We start from the raw sequence: 21,810 nt of genomic DNA, 5'->3' as shown, positions 1-21,810 counted from the left end.
CCCAACGGCGCCAGGCACCAATAATTTTCGTAAATACAAATACCACCCAGGGGCATTCCCGTACTTCCAGTCACCACCACCACCACTAATTCCTCATTAGTCTTGTTAAATGAATGCCACTTCCAGGCCACATAGCAGCACAGAGACAAAAATCCAAAAGCACACCGATACTGTGACCGATAATAGATAGAGAGAGATTTGAGACCTCTCTCTCTCTCAACTCAGAAAGTCCAAATCCATTCACTGAGAAGAAGAAGAAGAAGAAACTGCCTTCCGCGCAAAGCAATGTCTGTCATTCCCTAAATTCAATGTTCTTTTTTCTCTTCCATTTTGACATTTCTTTCTTGTTTTCTTCTTTCAAAGCTACCAATTTAAACTAATAAATAATGAATTTCAAGTAGCCAACTAGGTGAGTGTTTCATGAGCATTCGCATTTATTTTTTTTTTGCTTCTCGCTTTCTTCAAGTTGAAGTGAGTTCAAGCAAAGGATATCTTTTGTTTTATTACTTGCTTTATTCATTTAATTTATTTCTTTTTTTTTTTGGCTTGAAAATGTGACAATCAAGAAGCGTCATGGCTAATTCTTGAGATTTTTGGAATCTGATAGTTGTTTCATATTTGTTTGAGCGAATCCTTATTGGCTTTTTTAGAATCATTGACGATATTCGAGTCTAAATGAAATGACCGAAGAGATCTTGCCGACGAGGAGCGCCTGTTCAACAATGCAACCGGAGCAACTTTTGCAAACGACGCCGTTCCTTTTCTTTTAATACCTTTCATTTGACGAGGTAACGACCAAAGTAAAAATTCTCTCAAATTCACTGGATATTCAAATTCAGCATTTCCTGATTAGTCTTGTAAATTTTTTTGGGTCAGTGTTTACGGAGTTCAGTTAAATTGAATAATAAACATGGCAAATTGGGAGCATTTTGGAGAGATAGCGAACGTGGCCCAGCTGGCGGGCTTTGACGCCGTTCGTTTGATAGGACTGATAGTAAAAGCAGCGAGCACGGCGAGAATGCACAAGAAGAACTGCAGGCAATTTGCGCAGCACCTGAAGTTGATAGGGAATTTGCTGGAGCAGCTCAAGATCTCTGAGCTTAAGAAGTATCCAGAGACACGGGAACCTCTTGAACAGCTGGAGGATGCGCTGAGAAGGTCGTACCTTTTGGTGAATAGTTGCCAGGATCGAAGTTATCTTTATTTGCTTGCCATGGGATGGAACATCGTGTATCAGTTTAGAAAAGCGCAGACTGAGATTGATCGGTATTTGAAAATCGTTCCCCTCATTACCCTCGTGGATAATGCTCGTGTCAGGGTATATTCATTGCTCTATTATTATTTTATAATCTTGTTGTAATATGTTTCAATAATCACTCAATTGCAATAAGATCTACTGTGCATCCGATTTTGTTTGTGAATAATGTCTGAAGATCCAGTTATGACGACTGAATTACAGAAAAGAAGTTCATTGCTATTATTGGATTAGATTGGAACTTGGGGAGATCGACATAATCACTATTATAATGTCTGAAGATACAGTCATGAATTCTATTGCTTTTGTTGATGAATACATGCAATGCTATTTCCTTTAATTTTGCCTCACAGCTGGAGTAAAATCTGATGCTTGTTATGTTTTTATGAGAGTTCTGTATTCTGCTTGACTTTTGGTTTATTTGTTTGTATGATTTTGTGTTTATGCAGCCCAATTGAAGTTAAGTATTTTTGGTCATTTGATATTGACAGGAGAGATTGGAAGATATTGAGAAGGATCAACGTGAGTATACATTGGATGAGGAGGATCAAAAGATGCAAGATGCTATCTTGAGACGGGAACCTTCAAAACATGAAACTATGGTTTTGAAGAAAACTCTATCTACTTCCTATCCAAAAATGGGGTTTAACGAAGTGCTGCAAAAGGAAAATGAAAAGCTTCAGCTGGAGCTACAACGATCACAAACTCAAATGGATGTGAGCCAGTGTGAAGTGATTCAACGTTTGATTGATGTCACGGAAGCTTTTTCAGCAAATCATCTTCCAGAGGAGGTTTCACCGAAGAAAAGTTCTAAGAAAGTGGAGTGTAACTATTCAGACACCGATAACGGGAAAAATCATTCATTTAATGAAAAATCTAACAAATGTGATGCTCGCACAAATTCAAGGTTTGTTTTATTTTGACTTTTTTTGCATACGAGATTGAAAGCAATAAAAGATAAAAAATGTGTTTATGATAACATGTAAATCACACTATATACATATATATAATATATACGCCTCCTATTTGCTCTATATTTGGCGGTACCGATACTGACAAATAAGGTCTTGTTGACATAATAAAAGCAGTATGTAACTGGACTTAGATTTGGTAATGACTGCACTTTTAGGATTTTACTAAGTGCACTCTCTTAATTTTTGGCAGCTTTTCTGCTCAGCCATCTATTTGGTTGCATGGTTATGAGATTTGATGCTATCATCAGTTTAGTATTACTGACTGTTAAATCTTAATTTTATCAGTTTATTTTATTTTATTTTTTTTCAAAGACATGTTTTACAAGATCAAGAAACATTGATTGTGCACTTCATTATGATTTTTGTTCACTTCATAAGACTTACAATTTGATGCAACCTTTTCTTCCAGAAACACATCTTCAGTTTCTTCAGGACGTGATCTGCTGTCAAGGGAAGGTTCTTATCAGCATGAAGAATGGCACACTGATTTGCTTGGCTGTTGTTCAGAACCTCTTCTGTGTATGTCCTTTCAGGCTGTTTATCACTATTAGCTCTCTGTTGGAAAGTTGTATTTTGTTGGTCTAATTATGTTGATAGTATTTTTAACACCATTGTTCTAACATCTGCTCTAATAGTAAGATCTGGCGTGATTTATGCTAGTAAAGTTGAGCTCTTAATCATATACTGTCAGTAGCTAACCTCTATCATAAGTTGTCACTGCTTTTGCTGCCAGATTGGGTTTGTATTTTTCAATTATTTGTTTTTCTGTTATAAGCCATGCTTTGTGTTCTTAGTAGCTTGTCTACATCACAGGTATGAAGACATTTTTCTATCCTTGTGGCACATTTTCAAAGATTGCTACTGTGGCAACTAGCAGGCACATGTGTAAGTTGTATTCTGATGCTGTGATCAGTTTTGAACTCTCAAATTACATGTCCCGTGATTACTTATTATAGAGTTGGAATGTGGCTGCATATAATGTGCATTTTACGTGGGCTCGTGAATCCAGGAATTACTTATTTGCAAAATATAATTTTCGATTTTTAGCTCTTTTACAAAAATATGCCGAAATTGAGGCTATTAGGAGAATTTATTCATTTTTTTTTCATTTTTCTCAATATATATATATACGCTGGTGATCTAGTTTTGTTCTAAAGTGATGGTTTATGTGTTTCTGAGACTCATGCTTTGGAACTAGTGATTCTAATGCTCAAAGGTTTTTAGTATTATTTTCTGATCTTGATTTACACAATTTATTTGGTTGTAAAATGCAGTATTGGGATTTAACTGGAACATCATGATTGTCCAAGAATGATCTAGTCATGAATCACCCTTAATTTTTGTTTTTTTTTAAAAAATCTTCTATAATTGTCAACTTAACATCCAAGCATTTTTGGAATTCTCAACATGGTTTTGCTATCACTTCAAAGCTAACACGGCAAAGTTTTGTTTCCATGGTCTTCAGCTTCTGCAGAAGCATGTAATGAACTGATGGCATATTCGTTGATATTGTCATGCTGTTGCTATACTTGCTGCATCAGAAGGAAGCTTCGTAAGACATTGAACATCGCGGTATTTTCTCCTTGCCACTGCAAGATCATCTCCTTATGTCATCAATACCCTATAAACCTGCTGAATGTTGTTTTTCCCTCATCTAAAATATATGGTTTAATTGTTGTGTATTTCTAAAATATGATCATTTTCATAATCATTTACTTGTGCTGGCTCAATTGATGGGTTATGTGCGAAGTTGTATTAATGTAGAAAAGAAAATAATTAAAGAAATATGCTGAGAATTAAATGATTCAAAATCGTTTGTCTCAAAAAAAATTTGATTGCGCAAGAACATGTGCGGACAGCAGAATAAGATTCATAATGATTACCAAATTATATAATTGATCTTCATTTAATTTGTTTCCACATATTCTACTGCTTAAATCACTTCCTTTGGCAGGGGGGCTTTGTTGATGATTTCTTGTCACATTTTATGTGTTGCTGCTGTGCCCTCGTCCAAGAATGGCGAGAAGTAGAGATCCGCGGCATATATGGTATGCACCATACTATAGCTTAACATACTGTTGTTAGAATGCCATGATTCTCTTGTAGATGTCGAAGACTGAAAAGTTTAGATAACTTTGTCATTAAGTTTGAGGATACCCAATCCTGTTCGTCATCGCAGATTCCTTCCTTTCTTACTTTGTGTTTCTCAAATTTTTCTTATACTTTTGCTAAACCGGTTTGCAGGTCCTGAGAAGACAAAAACAAGCCCCCCACCATCACAAATCATGGAATCATAATGAAGAAATCTAAGACTTATTCAGCTCCTGCTGGAGATTCATTGACCTTGAAACCGAAGAAGAGGTAGATACCCATTACCGCTTATTATGAAACTTGTATTGCAGATGCTTCCATGCCATGAATTTAACCATATGTAAATTAATCTCTTTTAGATCTGAACATGATGTATTATAGACCTTTTCTGTGAAGGTATAGTGTTGTTTGAATTAGTTATATGGTTTTGTATGCTCGGTGTTTGTTAATCGTTGACTACACATGCATGGGATCCTTGATTCCTTTCGCCTATGTTGCCTTTGCCTTGAGTAAAATTATATAACGCATCCTCATGATCAATATCAGAACAAGATTTCGCTGCCAGTTGTTTGGTAGTTAGTCCAAGTTACACCGGAGGGTTTGCTTGTTGCTGCACATTGCTTAAAGACGCGGATTCACTCCATGAACCTGAAGTGGAAAAATAATGCATAACGCAAGACGTAGACGTGGGTGCTGTCTAGAAACTATTGTATTGTGCAGCTAGTTCGAAATGGAATATCAAAAATCACTGAAAGGTCTGATGTAACTTCTCATCCGGTGAATCATATTCTAGTTAATGAAGAAACAAAAATTAAATCACAAATAGAAATTAGTGACAGGTATAAAGCCAGCTTGCTGGGCCCTTATCCATGTGATACGGCTCGGAAATTTGTTCTCATGGATAGAAAAAGGTCCATTATTTTGTCCAATGTAGTTAGTTCTCTTTCGTCAATTGTCTCTACCCTTATTTTGTCCGATGTGGTTGGTTCTCTTTCGTCAATTGTCTCTATCCTTGCGACGACAAGCTCAACTAATATTTCAGGTGGAGAGATTTAGATTACTATGAACTGAATTAAGGACATGCTCGGCACCCTTCATTATATTGTATTAGTCTCACATTGAATTAAAATATTACAATATTCACGTTTGGCTGTTTCACGGCATTGCATTAATAAATAAATTTACTGCGGTGGAGTTGAATTGGATTTATATCGAATTGCATTACATCTCAAAAACAAAAGAATCAAAAGACGTTTCTCACATTTATCTTCCAAACACCCATCAGCCAATTTTCGTTTTCTCTTCTCTCCTCCGAATGTACGGTAGCCTTGCTCCACCACCACGCCATCTTGATTTGCTACGTGACATTGCAGCTCCACCACTATCGTGTTGCGCGATAACACAACCCTGCTACCACTGCGCTGTCCAACACCATAGCTCCATCACCACCTAGTCACGAGACAGTATTGCTCCTCCACCCTCGCTCCTATCCTTCACCACATGAATGATCAAGATGCAAATTTGATTTCTTAATATGAGTTAGATTTATGATTTAGGGTTTATTTTCGAATGTTCGGATTTCATTATAGAATTTTTTTTTTTTTTTTTTAGAATTAGTGTCTACAGTCATTGAATTGGTTGTTGGGTGAGAGTCACTGTTTTATAATATTTTTTTTCAGAACTAGTGTTAAAATTGCTGCAATGTCATTATTAAATTGAAACTCTGTAGTGACCGGGTTCTTTTCTTTCTTTTTTTTTTTGGTTTTTTTTAATTAATTGTTCATTAAAATTGATGTTTGATTTTATTAGAGCATCTCCAAAAGCCTCTATAAATTTTACTCTTCAAATACTTATTTGCTTACCTATGTGGCAAATAGAATGGTGAAAAAATATGATATTCTCCAAAAGACTCTTCAAATAGAAATAAGTTAATATTATTTTAATCAAATAATTATTTTTTTAAAGGAAAAGTCAATAGTAATTAAAGCACTTCTCTCTCTTTCTTCAATGAAAAGTAATAAAATATAAATTGAAGAGGGAGAAATCAACTCTCCAAATTTGAAGAGAGAGAATCATTTCTTATTTGAAGAATCTTAATTGGAATGTCTTTTGGAGCCTTAAATATTGAGGTGGCTCTTCAAATAATTAATAAAATCTTATTTGAAGAGTCTTTTGGTGATGCTCTTAAGCTTGTTTCGAACTTAACAAATCGGGAGGGGGGGTGTGCTGGCGTCTTGGAAAAAGAATATTAATGTCTAAAATTAGATAATCATTGAATTTACTAATTAACTACCATAAAATTAAGATAGTGCAATGAAATACCAAACCTTAGGATAAATAAAAATTAATGCAATTCAATGTACTACCTAGCATCATAAAGCATTAATATAATACAATATTAATGCAGTACAACGTGGTGTAATTCACCTTCCATTAAGTAACGCAAAACATTCAAATGCAATAAAGTGTGCCATTTAAAATGTAAGTTGCCTCAACACTCGGAAATCAATAATAACTCATTAATACAATTTCATATATATCATCACATATAAATTTAAAAAAAAAACTAAAATTATCCTAATAAAATTACTAAATTTAAAAAGATTATTATTATTATTACCTTTTATATTGATATAACAAAATAAAAGAAATAAAATCAATAAAATATAAATATTTTTTAGTTACCAATCATTATATACAACAAAAAAATTTATATATACATGTTTATAATTGTGCAAAACTGTAAATAAATTTATTAAACATTATGTGTATTTTCAGTAATTTGCATTCTTATAATAGTTTATCAGTAGGATTTACCAAATATTTACAATTAGTTTAATAATTTATACCACTTTTTAAAATAAATTTTACTAAATACTTAACTAATTCCTTTTATAACTAATTATTTCCAATTTGCTTATAAACTTTGATCAGATGCTAACCATATCACTTCTCTTTTTTCTTAATTATACTTTTAAACCATGGACAACAAAAGAATACGAATAATTAATTATTTTCTCATACACATTAGGATTTCAAAATTCAAATGCTTTTATTTTTTTATTTTAAAGATAGTTGTTAAATCACCAATTTGTTTGTAAGCTTTAGAAATTGTATAATATATTAGAAGTATAAAGTTAACCATATAACAAATAAATTATGTTATATTATGTGTTTTTAAAAATTAATATTTAAGTAATAGTTATATTAAATTTAATTACATATGATACACATATAATAATTAGTGAGAAAATTTCAACCTGCCCCCTACTATTTGTGACAATCTTCAATCGCCTCCCTTACTCCCAAAACTCGTTATCGTTAATCATTGACCGCCATTGACCGACCCTAATAGAATACTCTTGTAAGTACATTGTGAGGATAAAAAAAAAAGTTGATATATGACTAGTCATTGAAAAATAAAAAAGTTAAACAATTAAAATATTAATGTGTAAACAGTGAAAAAGAAATTAAAAATAAACTGTTGAAATAATTTAATGAACCTAAATAAATTGACAAAATTCCTAAATTATACATGTTAGGTAAGCAAATTACAAGACATGTTATTATATGTAAATCGCGATAACGCCATCAAGATTAAATTTCAAAATTACAAGTCATGCTATCTTCGTCTTTTTCTTTCATTTTTCATTTTCTTTTTTTTTCTTATCCTTACTCTTTTTTCATTTTTTTCTCAATTTTTTTTCCTTTCACGTACATGATAACTATACAACCGTTATTCAAATCTAATCTTACATTAAATTAAAATTAAAACTTAATTTCTAAAGATTAAAATCCAAACCCAGAAAATTAGAATCTATAAAATCCAAAACTTAGAACAACCAATCATCTTTTATTCTTTGATTTTCCCCTTTTTTTATATCTATATTTTCTTTAAATACCTTTACAAAATAAAAAAAAGATTAATAATGATAATACTAAAAAATATAAAAAGGTAAAATATTCTTCTTTTTCCATTTGTAACTTTTAACTAATTTCTATATTTATTTTTAAAAATAAAATTTTTAAATACGAAAAGGTAAAATTAATCCTTTTAAAAAAATTAGTTATATAGGCACCAAATAAAAATATTTTAAAGTATTGGGAAGCATACTATAAATATTTGAAATATTTATATGTGTTTTGAAAAATTTAGAAAGATTTGACATGCGAGTTATGCGAGTTATGCAACCCAAGAGAGGGGGTTAATTGAGATTTTAAATTTTATGCTAAACAATTTGCACAACAATTTAATCTATTGCCTTAATTAAATACAAAAATAATAAATTAAATATAGTACAATAGTAAAAGAGTAAGAAAAGAGAAAACAAACACAAATATTTTTATGTGGTTTGACAATCTGTGCCTACGTTTACGCCTCCAAGCTCACCTCGCTTGAGGATTTCAATATCCAAACCTCTCAAGGCTTCAAATGTTTACAATTGACTTCTAAGGTGTTAACGGACTTTTACAATCAAGAGATTATTTCCTCAATCTCTTCACCCCAAGTGTTTCTCATATTTGTACACTCACAATTTTATGAGAAATGAAAATTACAACAATGAAACTCTCTTTAAGAGTGGATAAATAAATTATAGCTCAATGATGATTCAATAAATGATGATTTGCGAAATGAAAGCTCAATATATGTTATATGATCTTATTTATGCTTGCATTAGTTCTTAAAATGAAGTTGGAGTTGAGTTTTTATAGTAAAAGCCTAAAAACTAGCCGTTATAGGCAAATTCACGCAACCAAGTGGTTAGCCACTTGATTTATCCAGCTAGCTGCTTGTAACAGTGATATTACCGTTATTTTTGAATTTTCCTATAGTAATACTGTTCACCAAAATTACACTTTAGACCAAAACTTTCTATAATTATAATATAGCCCAAAACGTCATAAATGTTTGTAAACAGGTCCAATTTCAGAATTTCTAAATAATACTTGTCGTACCAAAACTTTATGAAATTATTATATGGCCACAAATATATTAGTACTTTTCAAAGAGGTCTTTTTCAAAATTTAACATAATATCCATAAATTTCAAAGTTCTTAAAACTTTTCACTTTAATTTAAAATTTGAAAATATAGCCTCAGGCGGCCAGCCGCTCGCCTCAGGCGGCCAGCCGCTAGCCTCAGGCGGTTAGCCGCTTACTCTTTGTCCAATTTTGGTTTTCAAGTGTTTGGATTTCATTGGGTTCCTCAAACTTCCATAAATTATAATATGACCTAGGAGGTTTCAATAGTTTGCAAATAAGTCCAATTTTGAAATTTAAAAATATTTATTAAAATCAAGGATTGCAAAACTTTTTTATTTTAATCCAAATTACTCAAATTCATAAAGCACCTTATCTTATAAATATAAAACCTTTTAATTTACGAAAAGTAATTATTTAAATAGATTCTTGAGCTTCTCAAATACTAAATCATGCATCAATTAAATCATACCGGCTTTACAAGAATTTGTCGTAATAATTAGTACATTGAGCTCTAAACTTTATTCTTGATCGCGTCGTTATTCATTAAGGTAGTGTTTACTTGCTGGAGTTGGAGTGTGGAGTGTGGATTCCTCCGACTCCAGTGTTTACTTACCTTAAAAAAGGGGGGAGTGAGAGTGGAAATCCGTGGGTCCCACTCAATTTTGGAGTGGGGAGTGGGATTCCCACTCCCATGGGGGGAGGTGGGAGTGGGAATCCACTCCCCCCTCTTCTCATTTTATCCTTATAATTAAAATTAACATAAATAAATAATATTTAATAAAATAAATAATATCATATTTATTAAAAATAATAATGATATCATATTTATTTTATTAAATTTAATAAAATAAAAATAAATAAATATTATATTTAAATTAATAATATTAAACATTAATTTTAATAAATATTAATTATTTATTTAATTAATAATAATAAATATTTTATTCTAAAAAATATTAATTTTGTACTATATTATCAATAATAATATTTCATTTGTGTTGCTATTATTAATAATTTTTATTCACATAATTTAAATTAAAATTAATAAAAAATTATGATTTACATAATTAAGAATATTAGTAATTATTATTAATTTATAAATATAATAAAATATTTATTTTATTTTCCAAATATATTTGTTATTAATTTTTTAATTACAAATTATAATTCTCTACATAAGGATAAAATTGTAATTTAAAACAATTTACTCCCAATCTAAAACAAAGTAAACAAATAATTGGGATTCTGATTGACAATCCATACTTTCATTTAGTCTAAGTAAACACTCTACTCCCACTCCCACTCCACACTCATAATCCAAGGATTCCCACTCCTCAGGATTCACACTCCAATCCAAAAAGTAAACGCAGCATAAGTGTCTTGAACTTGATTTAAGGTGATTCACCTCATCATAAATATTATCCTTCAAGAACTAGTGAAATGTAAAATACAATATTTATAAAATCACTTAAGACACATGTTTGTTATCATTAAAATTACATAATGTGTAGCCCTTTACGCTAACAAGATTTGGATCCATGAAAATTAATTTACCTAGGTATGACCTTTTTTTATTAATTGACTGTTAAGAAAATGTGTAAAAACTATTTAATCTTTTTGGCTATTAAAAATAACATAGAAATAATGAGTTGTGGAGATAATTTGATGTTTTCAATAATATGAGAATGATTTAAAGAGAGGGTACGTCAGAATTTTCCCATAACTAGTTGTGGTAAGTATTGTACCATAATCTATTAAAAAAAAGTATAGTGCCACAAGCTTTATCTAATTTAGACGGGCATTAAAAAACATTAAAAAAACTTCAATTAGTAACAAGTCACTCGGCCTTTAGCTGAATAACAATTTAATCTGAATGTAAATATAGTAATAATCTCGTACAGTAGTTATAGTCTGATTATCATTTAAAAAAACATTACGACACGTATGCAGTCGGCAGCATTACCCCACAAAATCTGATTACGATTTCACAATTTCGCCCTACCCCTACTATATATAAACCCGCTTTTCATTGGACGAATAAACTAAGCGGAGGAGACAAAGTCAGATTTGTTTTCTTTCTTCTCGAAACGATGTCGTCTCCTAAGATGATCGTACTCAAGAGCTGTGACGGCGAGTCGTTCGAGGTCGAGGAGGCTGTCGCGCTTGAGTCGACGACCATCAAGCACATGATCGAGGACGACTGCGCCGATAACGGCATCCCGTTACCGAACGTGACGGGCAAGATCCTGGCGAAGGTGGTTGAGTATTGCAAGAAACACGTGGAGGTTCCTGCGACCCAGGATAGCAACAACAGCGGCGCCAACAGCAACGGTACTGCCACTAACGGTGGTGAGGAGGATCTCAAAAGCTGGGACACTGACTTCGTCAAAGTTGACCAGGCCACTCTCTTCGATCTCATCCTGGTCGGTATTGTTTATCTCTTTGCTTGATCAAAGTTAGGGTTTGAAATCCTAATATGAAAATTTTGGCTTTATCTCTTTTCATTCTCTAATACTGATTGCTTTGGGTAATATTGCCAATATTTTTTATGTTAGGGTTTGTAAGGTATGTTTTTGTTGTGATCTTGCATCTCCTAATTGTTTGCTCCGTCCGTAATTCTGCAATTATATTTTGTGATTTAGTGAGTTAATTAGTATTTTACTTGCTCAAAAGCTTACGAATTTATGATGTTTTTCAAATCTGATTGCTGGTAACAATTGTAGAAGGACTTTGTAGTTAAGTGATGTTGTTGTGGGCACTGTCTTTATGGGTGTGATTCTAGGATCATTTTTATGAAGGAAATTGACCGTTCGTTTTGTGCTTGCATGCATGTTGTATTTCATGTATTCACACTCCACTTTGTGTTTAAGGTTTCCTGTTTTGTGCGATTGTCTCGTTTTGAAAATGCTTGCCGGTGGTAATAGAAAAACAATTTTTTATTTCAGTTACGTTTGAAAAGTAATGCTTGGATTTTTTTTTTCTTTTTTTTACAGGCAGCAAACTACCTGAACATCAAGGGGCTGCTGGACCTTACCTGCCAGACTGTTGCTGACATGATCAAGGGAAAGACTCCGGAGGAGATTCGAAAGACCTTTAACATCAAGAATGACTTCACTCCAGAGGAGGAAGAAGAGGTCCGTAGGGAGAACCAGTGGGCTTTTGAGTGAAAGTTGTTTCAACAAAGACAATTTTTCATTATCATTGTCTTGCAATCTTGCTGTCTTTAACATGTAGATGTAGTTTTCTAGGGCTTATCTTTTCCTTTCTCATTGTACTTTCGAACTTATTAGCTGTTTGAAATGTAAATAATAGTCTGTTCTGGTGGAACTGGTAGCAGTTGGTCTGGTCCATCCTTTCCTGCTTGCTATCAAGACCGTTGGATCATTGAATTTGACTAATTCCTTTTGGTTCGATGCGTGTTATTTTCTTTCTTTATATATATATGAATGCAACAGGTGTAAATGGTTTTGGATCCCGGTTTGTCTGTATTTGAATGGACCTGCATGTGGGAGTAATGTGACGTTGAAACCTATATAAGATAATCAGTTTGTCGTGGCTCAATAGTTTTAAATGCCAGGTGATGGGATACGTAGACATGTGTTGACCTTCGCTCTCTTCTACAAACTTTATGACTTGGTCTTTAATCTTGTTTGGTAATCCAGAGCTTTCTCCAAGTTGGAGAAGTAACTATTTTAGGTAACAGATTGTTGGGATCTCTTTGATTATATGTCATCATAAATGGTCTATAGATAGTTTAACTGTATCAGATCTACATGCCCACCTTCTTGTATATGTCCCTGTAGTATTTACTAACTTTGAAGGATAGGAACTATCCCTGTAGTATTTATTAATGTATTTATTAACTTTGAGGGATAGGAACTATCTGCTTCACAGGAATTCTGTTGTTTTTACTAATATATGCAGTCTAATGCACCAAAAAACTTGTTGCTGCACTGATAACGGTTTTTGTTACTAGCAAGATCCTGGTGAAGGTGGTTGATTATTGAAAGAAACACCTAGAGGCTTCTACGATCGAGGAGGTGTTGGTTAGGAAGGATCTCAAGAGCTAGGATGCTATCGTCGCCAAGGTTGACCAGGCCACTCTTCGATCTTATTATTTTCAATAATAAGATCTCTTTATTTAATTTTTCCTTTAAGTTATGGTTTGAAAATAATGTTTCTTACTTAATATGGAATATTTGGGCTTATTTCTTGTTATTCCACTAATAGCGATTCATTTGTGTATTATCTACTAATATCTTTGACGTTCGGGTTTGTAAGGTATGCTTATGTTATGAACTTGGCGATTGCATGGTAGACTGCTTGCTCTTGTACAATTATTTTATTTGACGTAATGAGTTAATAGCTTACAAATGTAGAAAGACTAGATAGTTATTTGATGTTGTTGCAGCCAGTGTGTGGAAGGAATTCTAGAATACATTAGAGGTAATACAATCAATCAATGCGTGTATGGCATGTGTAATTGAATTTAATATAATCGCTACTTGTATGGTGGTTTTTTAAAATAAATGTATACATGTCAAGGCATCATTTGTTTATTGTATGGCTGTCGTGATACCTCTGATGTCTTATAGAATTTCTCATGTTTATGACAGTGATTCTTGGACTCTTTTAATGCAGTAAATTTCCACTAGTTGCTCTATTGGTTTTGAATTGCCTTTTGTTGCATGCTTACATGTTCTTTTGCATGTATTTACACTAGTTGTTGTGTTTAGGGTTTTGTGTGATTGTCATGTATCTGAGATTGCTCACCATTGGTAATACAATAACAATATATTATTTCAGTTATGCTTGAAGCAATCATTGGAGCAACTATTGTTGGTCTAATGTTGCAGGAGGCAATCAATTTGAAAATCAAGGGGCTGCTGGATTTTAGCTCCCATTTTTAGGCTGCCAGACTGCTGCAGACATGATCAACAAGTTGAAGAGATTTGGAAGTCCTTTAACATCAGGAATGACTTCACCCCAGAGAATGAAGAATGCTGTAGGGAGAACCAGTGGGCATTTGAATGAAACTTGTTTAACATAGATGAAATAATTGCATCACTCTCATCTGTCCTTTAACATGTTGTATGTAGATGTTATTGACCGCCCTATCTTTTGCCTGTCCCTACTTGCAAACTTATAAGCTAACTGAAATGTAAATAAATAGTGGTCTGATTTTGATGGAACTGGTAGGAGTTGCTGGCCATCTTTTCCTGCTTGCAAAGTTGTTATCAAGATCCTTAGACCATTAAATTCTGACTAATTCATTTTGGTACCATGCATGTTATTTTGTATCTTTATATGGTCTACGCACGAATGGACCTGCCTGTGAGGAATAATGCAACTTTTAAAACCTATCCATTGATTGGATGATTTTCTCGCTGTGGCTTAGTAGTTTTATAGTTTCAAATGCCATGTCATGGATTTTTTTACTATGTGTTGACTTTGTTGTGAATTCATTATTACAGTTGTTATCAAGAGTTTTTACCAAGCTGGAGTGGTAAGTTATAGATGGTGGCATGATGCTCATTGTGATTAGTTATTGTCACATATGATTGAGAAATAGTTTAAATGTATTCGGAGTTAATTTTTCAGATGACTTTCTTCGAAGATCAAGTCACTTGCCTGGCTCTGGCTTCTTGTGTTGTTTGTTAATTTAGAGGGTTAGGAAGTGACCGATCTATTCCACTGGTCTCTCCCCTTGTTACTAAATGTGCAATCTAATGCACTAACAACATTGTCGATTTACATGACGCAAGTAAGTAATAGCCGGGGATGGTAATTCGCGCTATTGTTAGTCTATTCATGTCAAATTTGAACAAATACTAATATGATCAATTTATTAATCATGTTAACTCATTTAGTACATTTAATTCTAGAAAATTAAAAATAAATTTAATTGTAATAAGTATGTCAATATTATTATTTGAAAATGGAGTATAAATAAATTAACATGATATTTAATAACATATGAATAAGTTTATGAAATTATAAAGTTATTACATAAAATAATTAACTTGGTATTAAATATATATTTGTTATTTTCAAGTTGTATTATCACTTTAATTAATATTCATGTCATAAATGCATTAATGACTTAATTACTAAAAAGGTCCAATACGAATGCAGAATGATTATTACTCGTGTCAATTTTTATCAATATAAATCCAAAAAAATTATGTCGTATCCATGTCGTAATTCAAATTGCTACCTTTAATAACAGTTATACAATTTGAAGGTCGACTAAGTTTTGGAAAGTGAACAAGTATGAATTTAAGTGAATTAAATTGGAAAATAAAAAATAAATCTAATATGCAACAAGGGCAAATTCAGTATAAAAATTCGAATATTATTTGGAATCTCGTTCCATTGTGCCGCAGAAACAAACTGGAAAGATTTCGACAACCTAAAGAAAAATCTCAAAGTCCGTTGACCATCATCATGCTCACGTCTTGTGTACGCAGACGAAAGAGTGTATTGATGGAGGTGTATATGCTCACCTGCACATATATTAAACTTACTATCACAACAAAATCATATAAAACTTGATCTCAACTTCAAGCATCGTGCTGGTATCCTTCCTAGTTCCTACAGAGTTACTCTCTTTTAAGTTCACTCTGTAATGGTTGGGAGACGATGCAGCAGTGCCACAGTTTAGAAAGATTACATTGCATCATCACAACAACATTTAGTTGTGATGTTAACTTCCGGACTTGTTCTTGTGCCTGGGTAGCTGCTTCGAGACAGTAGCTAACGATCTTGACTGTCTGCACTCCATCATTTTGTTCACCTCCTCTTTCATTCCACCTCTCCAAAAATGTCCAACACTTTTAACTTTTCAACTACTTCTTTCAAGTCTACAAGACGACATCCAGGCATTCTCCCCATCCGTCGCTTCTTCATCAGCTCTCTTACCCTAGCTACATCCTCCCATTGGCCTGCCACGGCATATACATTCAATAGAAACTGATATCTTGAAAAATCCTGAGGATCCATGTCGACAAAAGACTTTGCAAGTCTCTCTACCATAGCTACAGCTCCTTGAAAACGACATAGACTGAGTAAGCTAACCCACATTATGGATTCGAATGACATATTGTCATTGTCTTCAGGCATCTTCCTTAAAATTTCCTCTGCCTCTTCTGTAAGCTCTGCTCCAGCATAAAGGTTGGCCATGCACCAATAATGAGCGAAATTTGGCTTTATTTTATAAAAATCAATCATCTTTCTGAAATAGATTCTTCCCTCTGTCAACAATTCTGCTCGAACACAAGCACAAATAACGCCAATGAAAGTTATTTCATCAGGAGAAATGCTGCCTCCTGCTACAGTCCCGTTCACTAAAGCTGTAAACAATTTAATTCCTTCCTCTGGTTTTCCATGAATGCAGTGCCCCAAAATCATTGCATTCCAGCAAACTAAATTCCTATCAGCCATGCTATCAAAAACTCTTTGCGCTACCTCTACTTTCTGGCACTTACTATACAAATCTATCAAGGCCGTGTCAAGGATGATGTTTGGTTTCAATGAAGTCCTTACAGTATACCCATGAACTGATCTTCCCTCATTAAATCTCGCGGACCTGCCACATGCAGTGAGCACACTTGCCATTGTTTTATCATTCCCTCTAAATCCACTCTTCATCATTTCCCTAAACAATTTCAACGAACAACCGGGATTCCCACTCTTTGAATAACCACTAATCATGATATTCCAAGAAACCACATTCCTCTCAGGCATTATATCAAACAGCTCATGAGCAGCCGACATGTCACCAGACCTCACATGCCCACTGACAATAGAATTCCAAGAAATCAAATCCCTGGGCGACATTTGAACAAACATATTCCTAGCACAGTCCATTGCCCCGAAACAACCATACATGTTAATCAAAGAGTTCATCACTGGCAATTCAAAATCGACCCCGTTTTTCAAAGCCAATCCATGACACATCCCGCCTCTCTCAACACAACCCGTCTTCGCACAAGATCCAAAAAGCGACACAAAAGTATAACTGTTCGGCATAAATCCATTTTTAATCATCTGAAGATAAAAGACCACACCTTGATCCGGGACGCAACTATTTGAATAAGCTTTAATAACAGCATTGACACAAAACGTCCCTGGATTATTAATGCATTTAAAAACCAAAACAGTGTAATCCGGACTCCCAAAATCCGCAGAATGCTTTAAAAGATTTATGGTCCAAAATGAGTTGTTGAAGAAAAGACCAGAAGTGATCAAATGGGCTTGGATCTGAAGTAGCTGTTTCATGTTCTGACATGATTTTAAAAAAGAGATAGTTCTATCCTCACTGTAGCAACTAGATGACGAGGATAAGATTGAAGAGAAAGAGAGGCTGCTCGTGTTCGGTTTTGAGGTGGATGCTAGATTCGGGTGAGACAAAATTGTGCGTCTAAATCTAAAGAGTTCTCGTTTTGCGTTTCTTGCCATTCATTTGCAACTTTGTGTTTAGAATTGAATCTTAATTCCAATTTGGTCAGCGCCATTACCACACATCACTCTCGTTTTCGCTCTTGCTTTTCACTCGATACGTGACATCGAACAATCGATCTTGGAATGAGGAGGACGATGTGGCTTCGCTTTATACTCATCGGTGGATCCCTGCGAAAGATGTTTGGACTTTCGGTGGCAAAGTTCAAAATGAGCCGGGTGGCGCCCCGTGATCCAAAATCCGACGTAAACTGGGTTCGATAAGAACCGGTTCGGTCAGAGTCAAATATCGAGTGAAAAATATGTTCGATTCTCCGAGTAATTTGATCAAATTTAAATTTTTTAATATTTTTTCCAAGTAATTTTTTTTATGACCAAATTAAAATACAGACAGCTTAAACCTAAAGACTTACCTTTCAATTAAAAAAAAACTAAAAATATAATAAAAATTACATCATGCTCATCGTATGGTGTTTAGGTACTGAGGAATGCATATAGAGTTTAAATTTTGGGTCTTTCTACACTGAATTATGTATGCGTTGTAAAGTGTCAACACTGTGAATTTACCCTCGCAATTGTAAAAGAGAGTAGTTACTAGTTATCAAAACAAAAGCAATATGTTGGAATTTTATTGGTATTTCAAAGTAATTATTTAAAGAAAGTGAAAGTAAATATTTTTTTTCTTTGATATTGAAATTGGTTGCGTCTCAATAAGTCAAATTAAATTAAATTATACATGATTTGAATTATTCAAATTAAATTAAATTATAGGATGCATGAAAAATTAATTTAAATTTAATAAGAAAAGTGGACGAGTAATCTAAAAATTGAATTAGAAAAAAAACTATAAATGACTTTTTATATAAATGAGTCATACAAAGCCTTCAAACACTACTACTACTACCTCTACTTCTATTTCTTTTTTCTTCATCAAATTTTCCCTTATTACTCTCAATCGAGTGCAATCTCATAGTGGTGAGATTTTTAATTATTATGTTTATATATATATAATTTTTTTTGGAAAGCACATGATTTTTCGAGCCTTTGTGTCAACGAGAATTGAGGAGCTTCAACTTTATTCCACCTGGAATTTTGTGTTAGCCTGGAACTTGTAAATTGTAATTAGTTACTTTTAATTTTGGACTTGTTGCACAAATAATTTATGCAGACTCAGAATTTTGTGTGTAATCAATATGTTCATTTGGCTGGTTTCACTGTAATATACCAAAAAAATTTTAAAAATACAAAATAATTGTTTAATTTCTAATTATAGATTTGATGGTGATGTCATAGAGCTGGCAAAATTTGACACGACCCGATTACCCGGCACGAACACGATATAAATAAATGAGTATGAGTCGTCAAATTTAACACGATTATTAAATGGGTCGGGTCCGGGTCAACACGATTTTTTTCCGTGTCGGGTTTGGGTTAAAATTCTTAACCCATTTACCCGATCAATGACCCGATTATATTTTCTATTTTAAAATAATTTACATATTCTTATAATTAAAACTCAAATATTAGAGATGATTTTCTTTTTCTTTTTTATTCTTTAAAAGGGTGAATATAAACACAATGTTTTATTTATAAAATTTTACATACATTTAGAGATTCAATAGTGTAAATGTGTAAAAATTGATAGACATGTATATTTTATAATATTGATATATAATATTATATATATATATATAATTAAAACCTCAATAGTGTACATGTGTAATATATTGGTAGATATGTATATTTTATAATATCGATAAATTATGTATGTATGTATGTATTTATTTATGTACATACGTATGTATGTTAGTGTGTAAATATTTGATGTAACTTTTGTTCAATATATATATATTAAACAGGTTATTGGGTAACCCAATTATTTTTCCGTGTTGGGTTTGGGTCTCAATATTTTGACACGATTATTAAATGAGTCGGGTTTGGATCGACCTAAATTTAACACGACACGAAACTGACACGACACGAACACGACCCGATGACCCATTTTGCCAGCTCTAGGTGATGAAGATATGTATAGTGGTCATTCTTGAGAAAGTGAAGGCGCAAATGAGAGAGAAAAGAACAAAGTTAAAAAAATAAATACATATTCTTAATTTATAATAAGGATAATTTAAAAAATAAATGAGAGTAATTAAAAAAAATAAACTGTTGAGATAAATTGAGGGGTGAAATATCACTGGTCATAAAATAATCTTTTAATTATTTAATGATAGATACCATGAAAGGAGGATTTGATGAGGACAGTGAGGTGTCCATAGAAATACTCATTCAGTAACTCAGAGGAGTTAGCCAGCCGAACAGGTGTAATTTTGGGCATGTGCAGATTGCAGAATGAGTCGATCAGTTGAACCAAACGTGGCCTTTGAAATCGATTTCCAAAGTTCACACTTCTGCGACGCAGGAACGGACCGAACGGTGCGTTTAGTTTCGTTTGAAGAAACGCTGTCGTTTCCATTTATTGGCACCATCTTACAAAGCAAGTCCAATTTTCCAAAGCCAATATGCTCGAATGGAGCTCCCAAGACTTGAATCATTATAAAATGGTGAGAATAAGCAAAGCGCTTTTGAAAGAAGCAGGAACGGGACTCAGTAAGACTCTTTCTGAGATCCTCGTCTGCCCACTTACCAAACAGCCCCTTAGGTATTTTTTTTTCCTTCCTTTTTATGTCTAAAATATTGATATTCATGATTTGCTAATTGCTATAATTGGTTATTTTTATTTGTTCATGCCAGGGTATGTGAAGAAACTAATTCCTTGATCAGTGATTCCATCGGCGTTTCTTTTCCAGTGAGTTGTTACCTTATTCTTTTTTAAATTCAATTTCTTGTTTCTTTTCTGGGATACGTTTAATTTTAGAATATAAATGCCTGTTCTAGGTTTTTTTTTTTATAAATACCTGCACTACTGCAATTTCTCTGTTTAATGTTAATCAGATAGTTGGTGATAAATAGATACAGTTCTTGACTTTCAGGGAAATTTTGGGAAATGGGTTATTAAAAAATTGTTGAAAGATCTAAGCTTTGGTGTGTTAGAGACCTCATGAATCTTAAAATCATGCTTAATAGGGAGGTGACATATGATGCTACTTTAACTTTCACACCGATTTTTGGTTCAAGTTCTAAATGATGATATCGAAATTGTCCATCAGGGACTTTTCTGTTTGTTTAACTTATTCTCGTGTGTAAAAATTACTGATTTAGTGGTGCTGAGCCTTTACCATAATGGCTTTTGTCACAATTTTTTTCATCTATGGTTTTTGGCTAAACGTTCATTGCTACTTGTGTAATGGATAGATAAAAGATGGAATCCCCAGCTTGGTGCCAAAGGATGGCAAGATACTTGGTGTCAATGATGACCAGATAAAAAGTGATGCTGCTGATGCTGCAATGAACAAGGAATGAATACGTGGCATCGGTTGTGAGACTATGAGACATAATATGTGCTCAAAGAGGACTGCTTTTGGAAAAATTATGTCAACCTTTTCATATTGCCATGTCCACAATTATGTTGTGATTGGTCATGCATTTCTTGTTTTTCAGCAATATATGGCACAAGTCTTTTTCGAGCATAACTAGCGTTGAGTTTCCCATATGTTCAATTGGCCTCAACTACTTCTTTCATTGGTAATTTACTTGTTCTTTCAACTGTACCTGTAAACATTTTCAAGAAGTATATGAGATAATGTCACCTCTATGTACAAGATGTTCCCCAAACATTGTCGCTACACCTTTTGAATGTGCAACTGCAACCTCAACTTGAGGCTTGCTTTTGACTTGTTCTTTATTTATTCCTAGATCGACTTTCCAGCTTATGTCTTGATTTATTAGTGTGCTACCACTTTTGAAGTAACATCTTTCCAGCTTAGCCTGTTCTCTTTGAGGTCAATGTCACTTAGAAAGTGTGCTTCTTATTTTGAAAGTGAAATAGTCTCTGCACCATTGAATACTCGTTTAATCTTTCTCTTGCTCTCAGTGGCAAATCTTAATGTTGAAGGGATATTTATATTTGTGATCGTTTAATTAAGGCTGC

The 21,810-nt window shown here is 33.3% G+C and overlaps 4 protein-coding genes across 6 annotated transcripts; 3 read left to right on the top strand and 1 right to left on the bottom strand.

The window, feature by feature from the left end:
* On the top strand, positions 1 to 5,272 carry LOC102609339 (protein MID1-COMPLEMENTING ACTIVITY 1). 3 transcript variants are annotated; one of them, XR_003067165.1, is made up of 10 exons: positions 1 to 287; positions 651 to 788; positions 877 to 1,318; positions 1,747 to 2,162; positions 2,639 to 2,748; positions 3,043 to 3,114; positions 3,695 to 3,801; positions 4,184 to 4,277; positions 4,474 to 4,590; positions 4,867 to 5,272. XR_003067165.1 is itself a non-coding variant. In XM_006466936.4 (9 exons), exons 3-9 carry the CDS (start codon positions 911 to 913, stop codon positions 4,524 to 4,526), a joined length of 1,260 nt encoding a protein of 419 aa, XP_006466999.1. In that variant the 5' UTR covers positions 1 to 287; positions 651 to 788; positions 877 to 910; the 3' UTR covers positions 4,527 to 4,752. The 3 variants fall into 3 exon arrangements, 2 of the variants coding, with proteins under 2 accessions (XP_006466999.1, XP_006467000.1); XM_006466936.4 differs by lacking the exon at positions 4,867 to 5,272 and having other exon boundaries at positions 4,474 to 4,752; XM_006466937.4 differs by lacking the exon at positions 4,867 to 5,272 and having other exon boundaries at positions 1 to 409; positions 4,474 to 4,752.
* A 6,055-nt stretch (positions 5,273 to 11,327) lies between these two features.
* On the top strand, positions 11,328 to 12,700 carry LOC102609911 (SKP1-like protein 1A). The gene is made up of 2 exons (XM_006466938.4): positions 11,328 to 11,725; positions 12,296 to 12,700. Exons 1-2 carry the CDS (start codon positions 11,393 to 11,395, stop codon positions 12,467 to 12,469), a joined length of 507 nt encoding a protein of 168 aa, XP_006467001.1. The 5' UTR covers positions 11,328 to 11,392; the 3' UTR covers positions 12,470 to 12,700.
* A 2,936-nt stretch (positions 12,701 to 15,636) lies between these two features.
* Positions 15,637 to 18,012, bottom strand: LOC107178806 (pentatricopeptide repeat-containing protein At3g51320). Its single transcript, XM_015534410.3, has one exon. It carries the CDS (start codon positions 17,760 to 17,762, stop codon positions 16,107 to 16,109), a length of 1,656 nt encoding a protein of 551 aa, XP_015389896.1. The 5' UTR covers positions 17,763 to 18,012; the 3' UTR covers positions 15,637 to 16,106.
* A 2,154-nt stretch (positions 18,013 to 20,166) lies between these two features.
* On the top strand, positions 20,167 to 21,568 carry LOC102610212 (uncharacterized). The gene is made up of 3 exons (XM_006466939.4): positions 20,167 to 20,421; positions 20,514 to 20,568; positions 21,075 to 21,568. The coding sequence occupies exons 1-3, from the start codon at positions 20,282 to 20,284 to the stop codon at positions 21,180 to 21,182; spliced, it is 303 nt and encodes a 100-aa protein (XP_006467002.1). The 5' UTR covers positions 20,167 to 20,281; the 3' UTR covers positions 21,183 to 21,568.
* The last annotated feature ends 242 nt before the right edge of the window (positions 21,569 to 21,810 follow it).

Source organism: Citrus sinensis, chromosome 7 (genome assembly GCF_022201045.2).
Source record: "Citrus sinensis cultivar Valencia sweet orange chromosome 7, DVS_A1.0, whole genome shotgun sequence".
Classification (NCBI taxonomy): Eukaryota; Viridiplantae; Streptophyta; class Magnoliopsida; order Sapindales; family Rutaceae; genus Citrus; species Citrus sinensis.
The sequence above is the reverse complement of the archived record's forward strand: the minus strand, read 5'-3'. Positions and strand labels throughout refer to the sequence as shown.

Coding starts and splice junctions, on each gene's coding strand:
- LOC102609339 (XM_006466936.4), top strand. CDS start 911: ATGGCAAATTGGGAGCATTTTGGAGAGATAGCGAACGTGGCCCAGCTG. Junction 1,319..1,746: donor TGGATAATGCTCGTGTCAGG/GTATATTCATTG, acceptor TGATATTGACAG/GAGAGATTGGAAGATATTGA. Junction 2,163..2,638: donor GATGCTCGCACAAATTCAAG/GTTTGTTTTATT, acceptor CTTTTCTTCCAG/AAACACATCTTCAGTTTCTT.
- LOC102609911 (XM_006466938.4), top strand. CDS start 11,393: ATGTCGTCTCCTAAGATGATCGTACTCAAGAGCTGTGACGGCGAGTCG. Junction 11,726..12,295: donor CTCTCTTCGATCTCATCCTG/GTCGGTATTGTT, acceptor TTTTTTTTACAG/GCAGCAAACTACCTGAACAT.
- LOC107178806 (XM_015534410.3), bottom strand. CDS start 17,762: ATGGCAAGAAACGCAAAACGAGAACTCTTTAGATTTAGACGCACAATT.
- LOC102610212 (XM_006466939.4), top strand. CDS start 20,282: ATGCTCGAATGGAGCTCCCAAGACTTGAATCATTATAAAATGGTGAGA. Junction 20,422..20,513: donor CTTACCAAACAGCCCCTTAG/GTATTTTTTTTT, acceptor TGTTCATGCCAG/GGTATGTGAAGAAACTAATT. Junction 20,569..21,074: donor CCATCGGCGTTTCTTTTCCA/GTGAGTTGTTAC, acceptor TGTAATGGATAG/ATAAAAGATGGAATCCCCAG.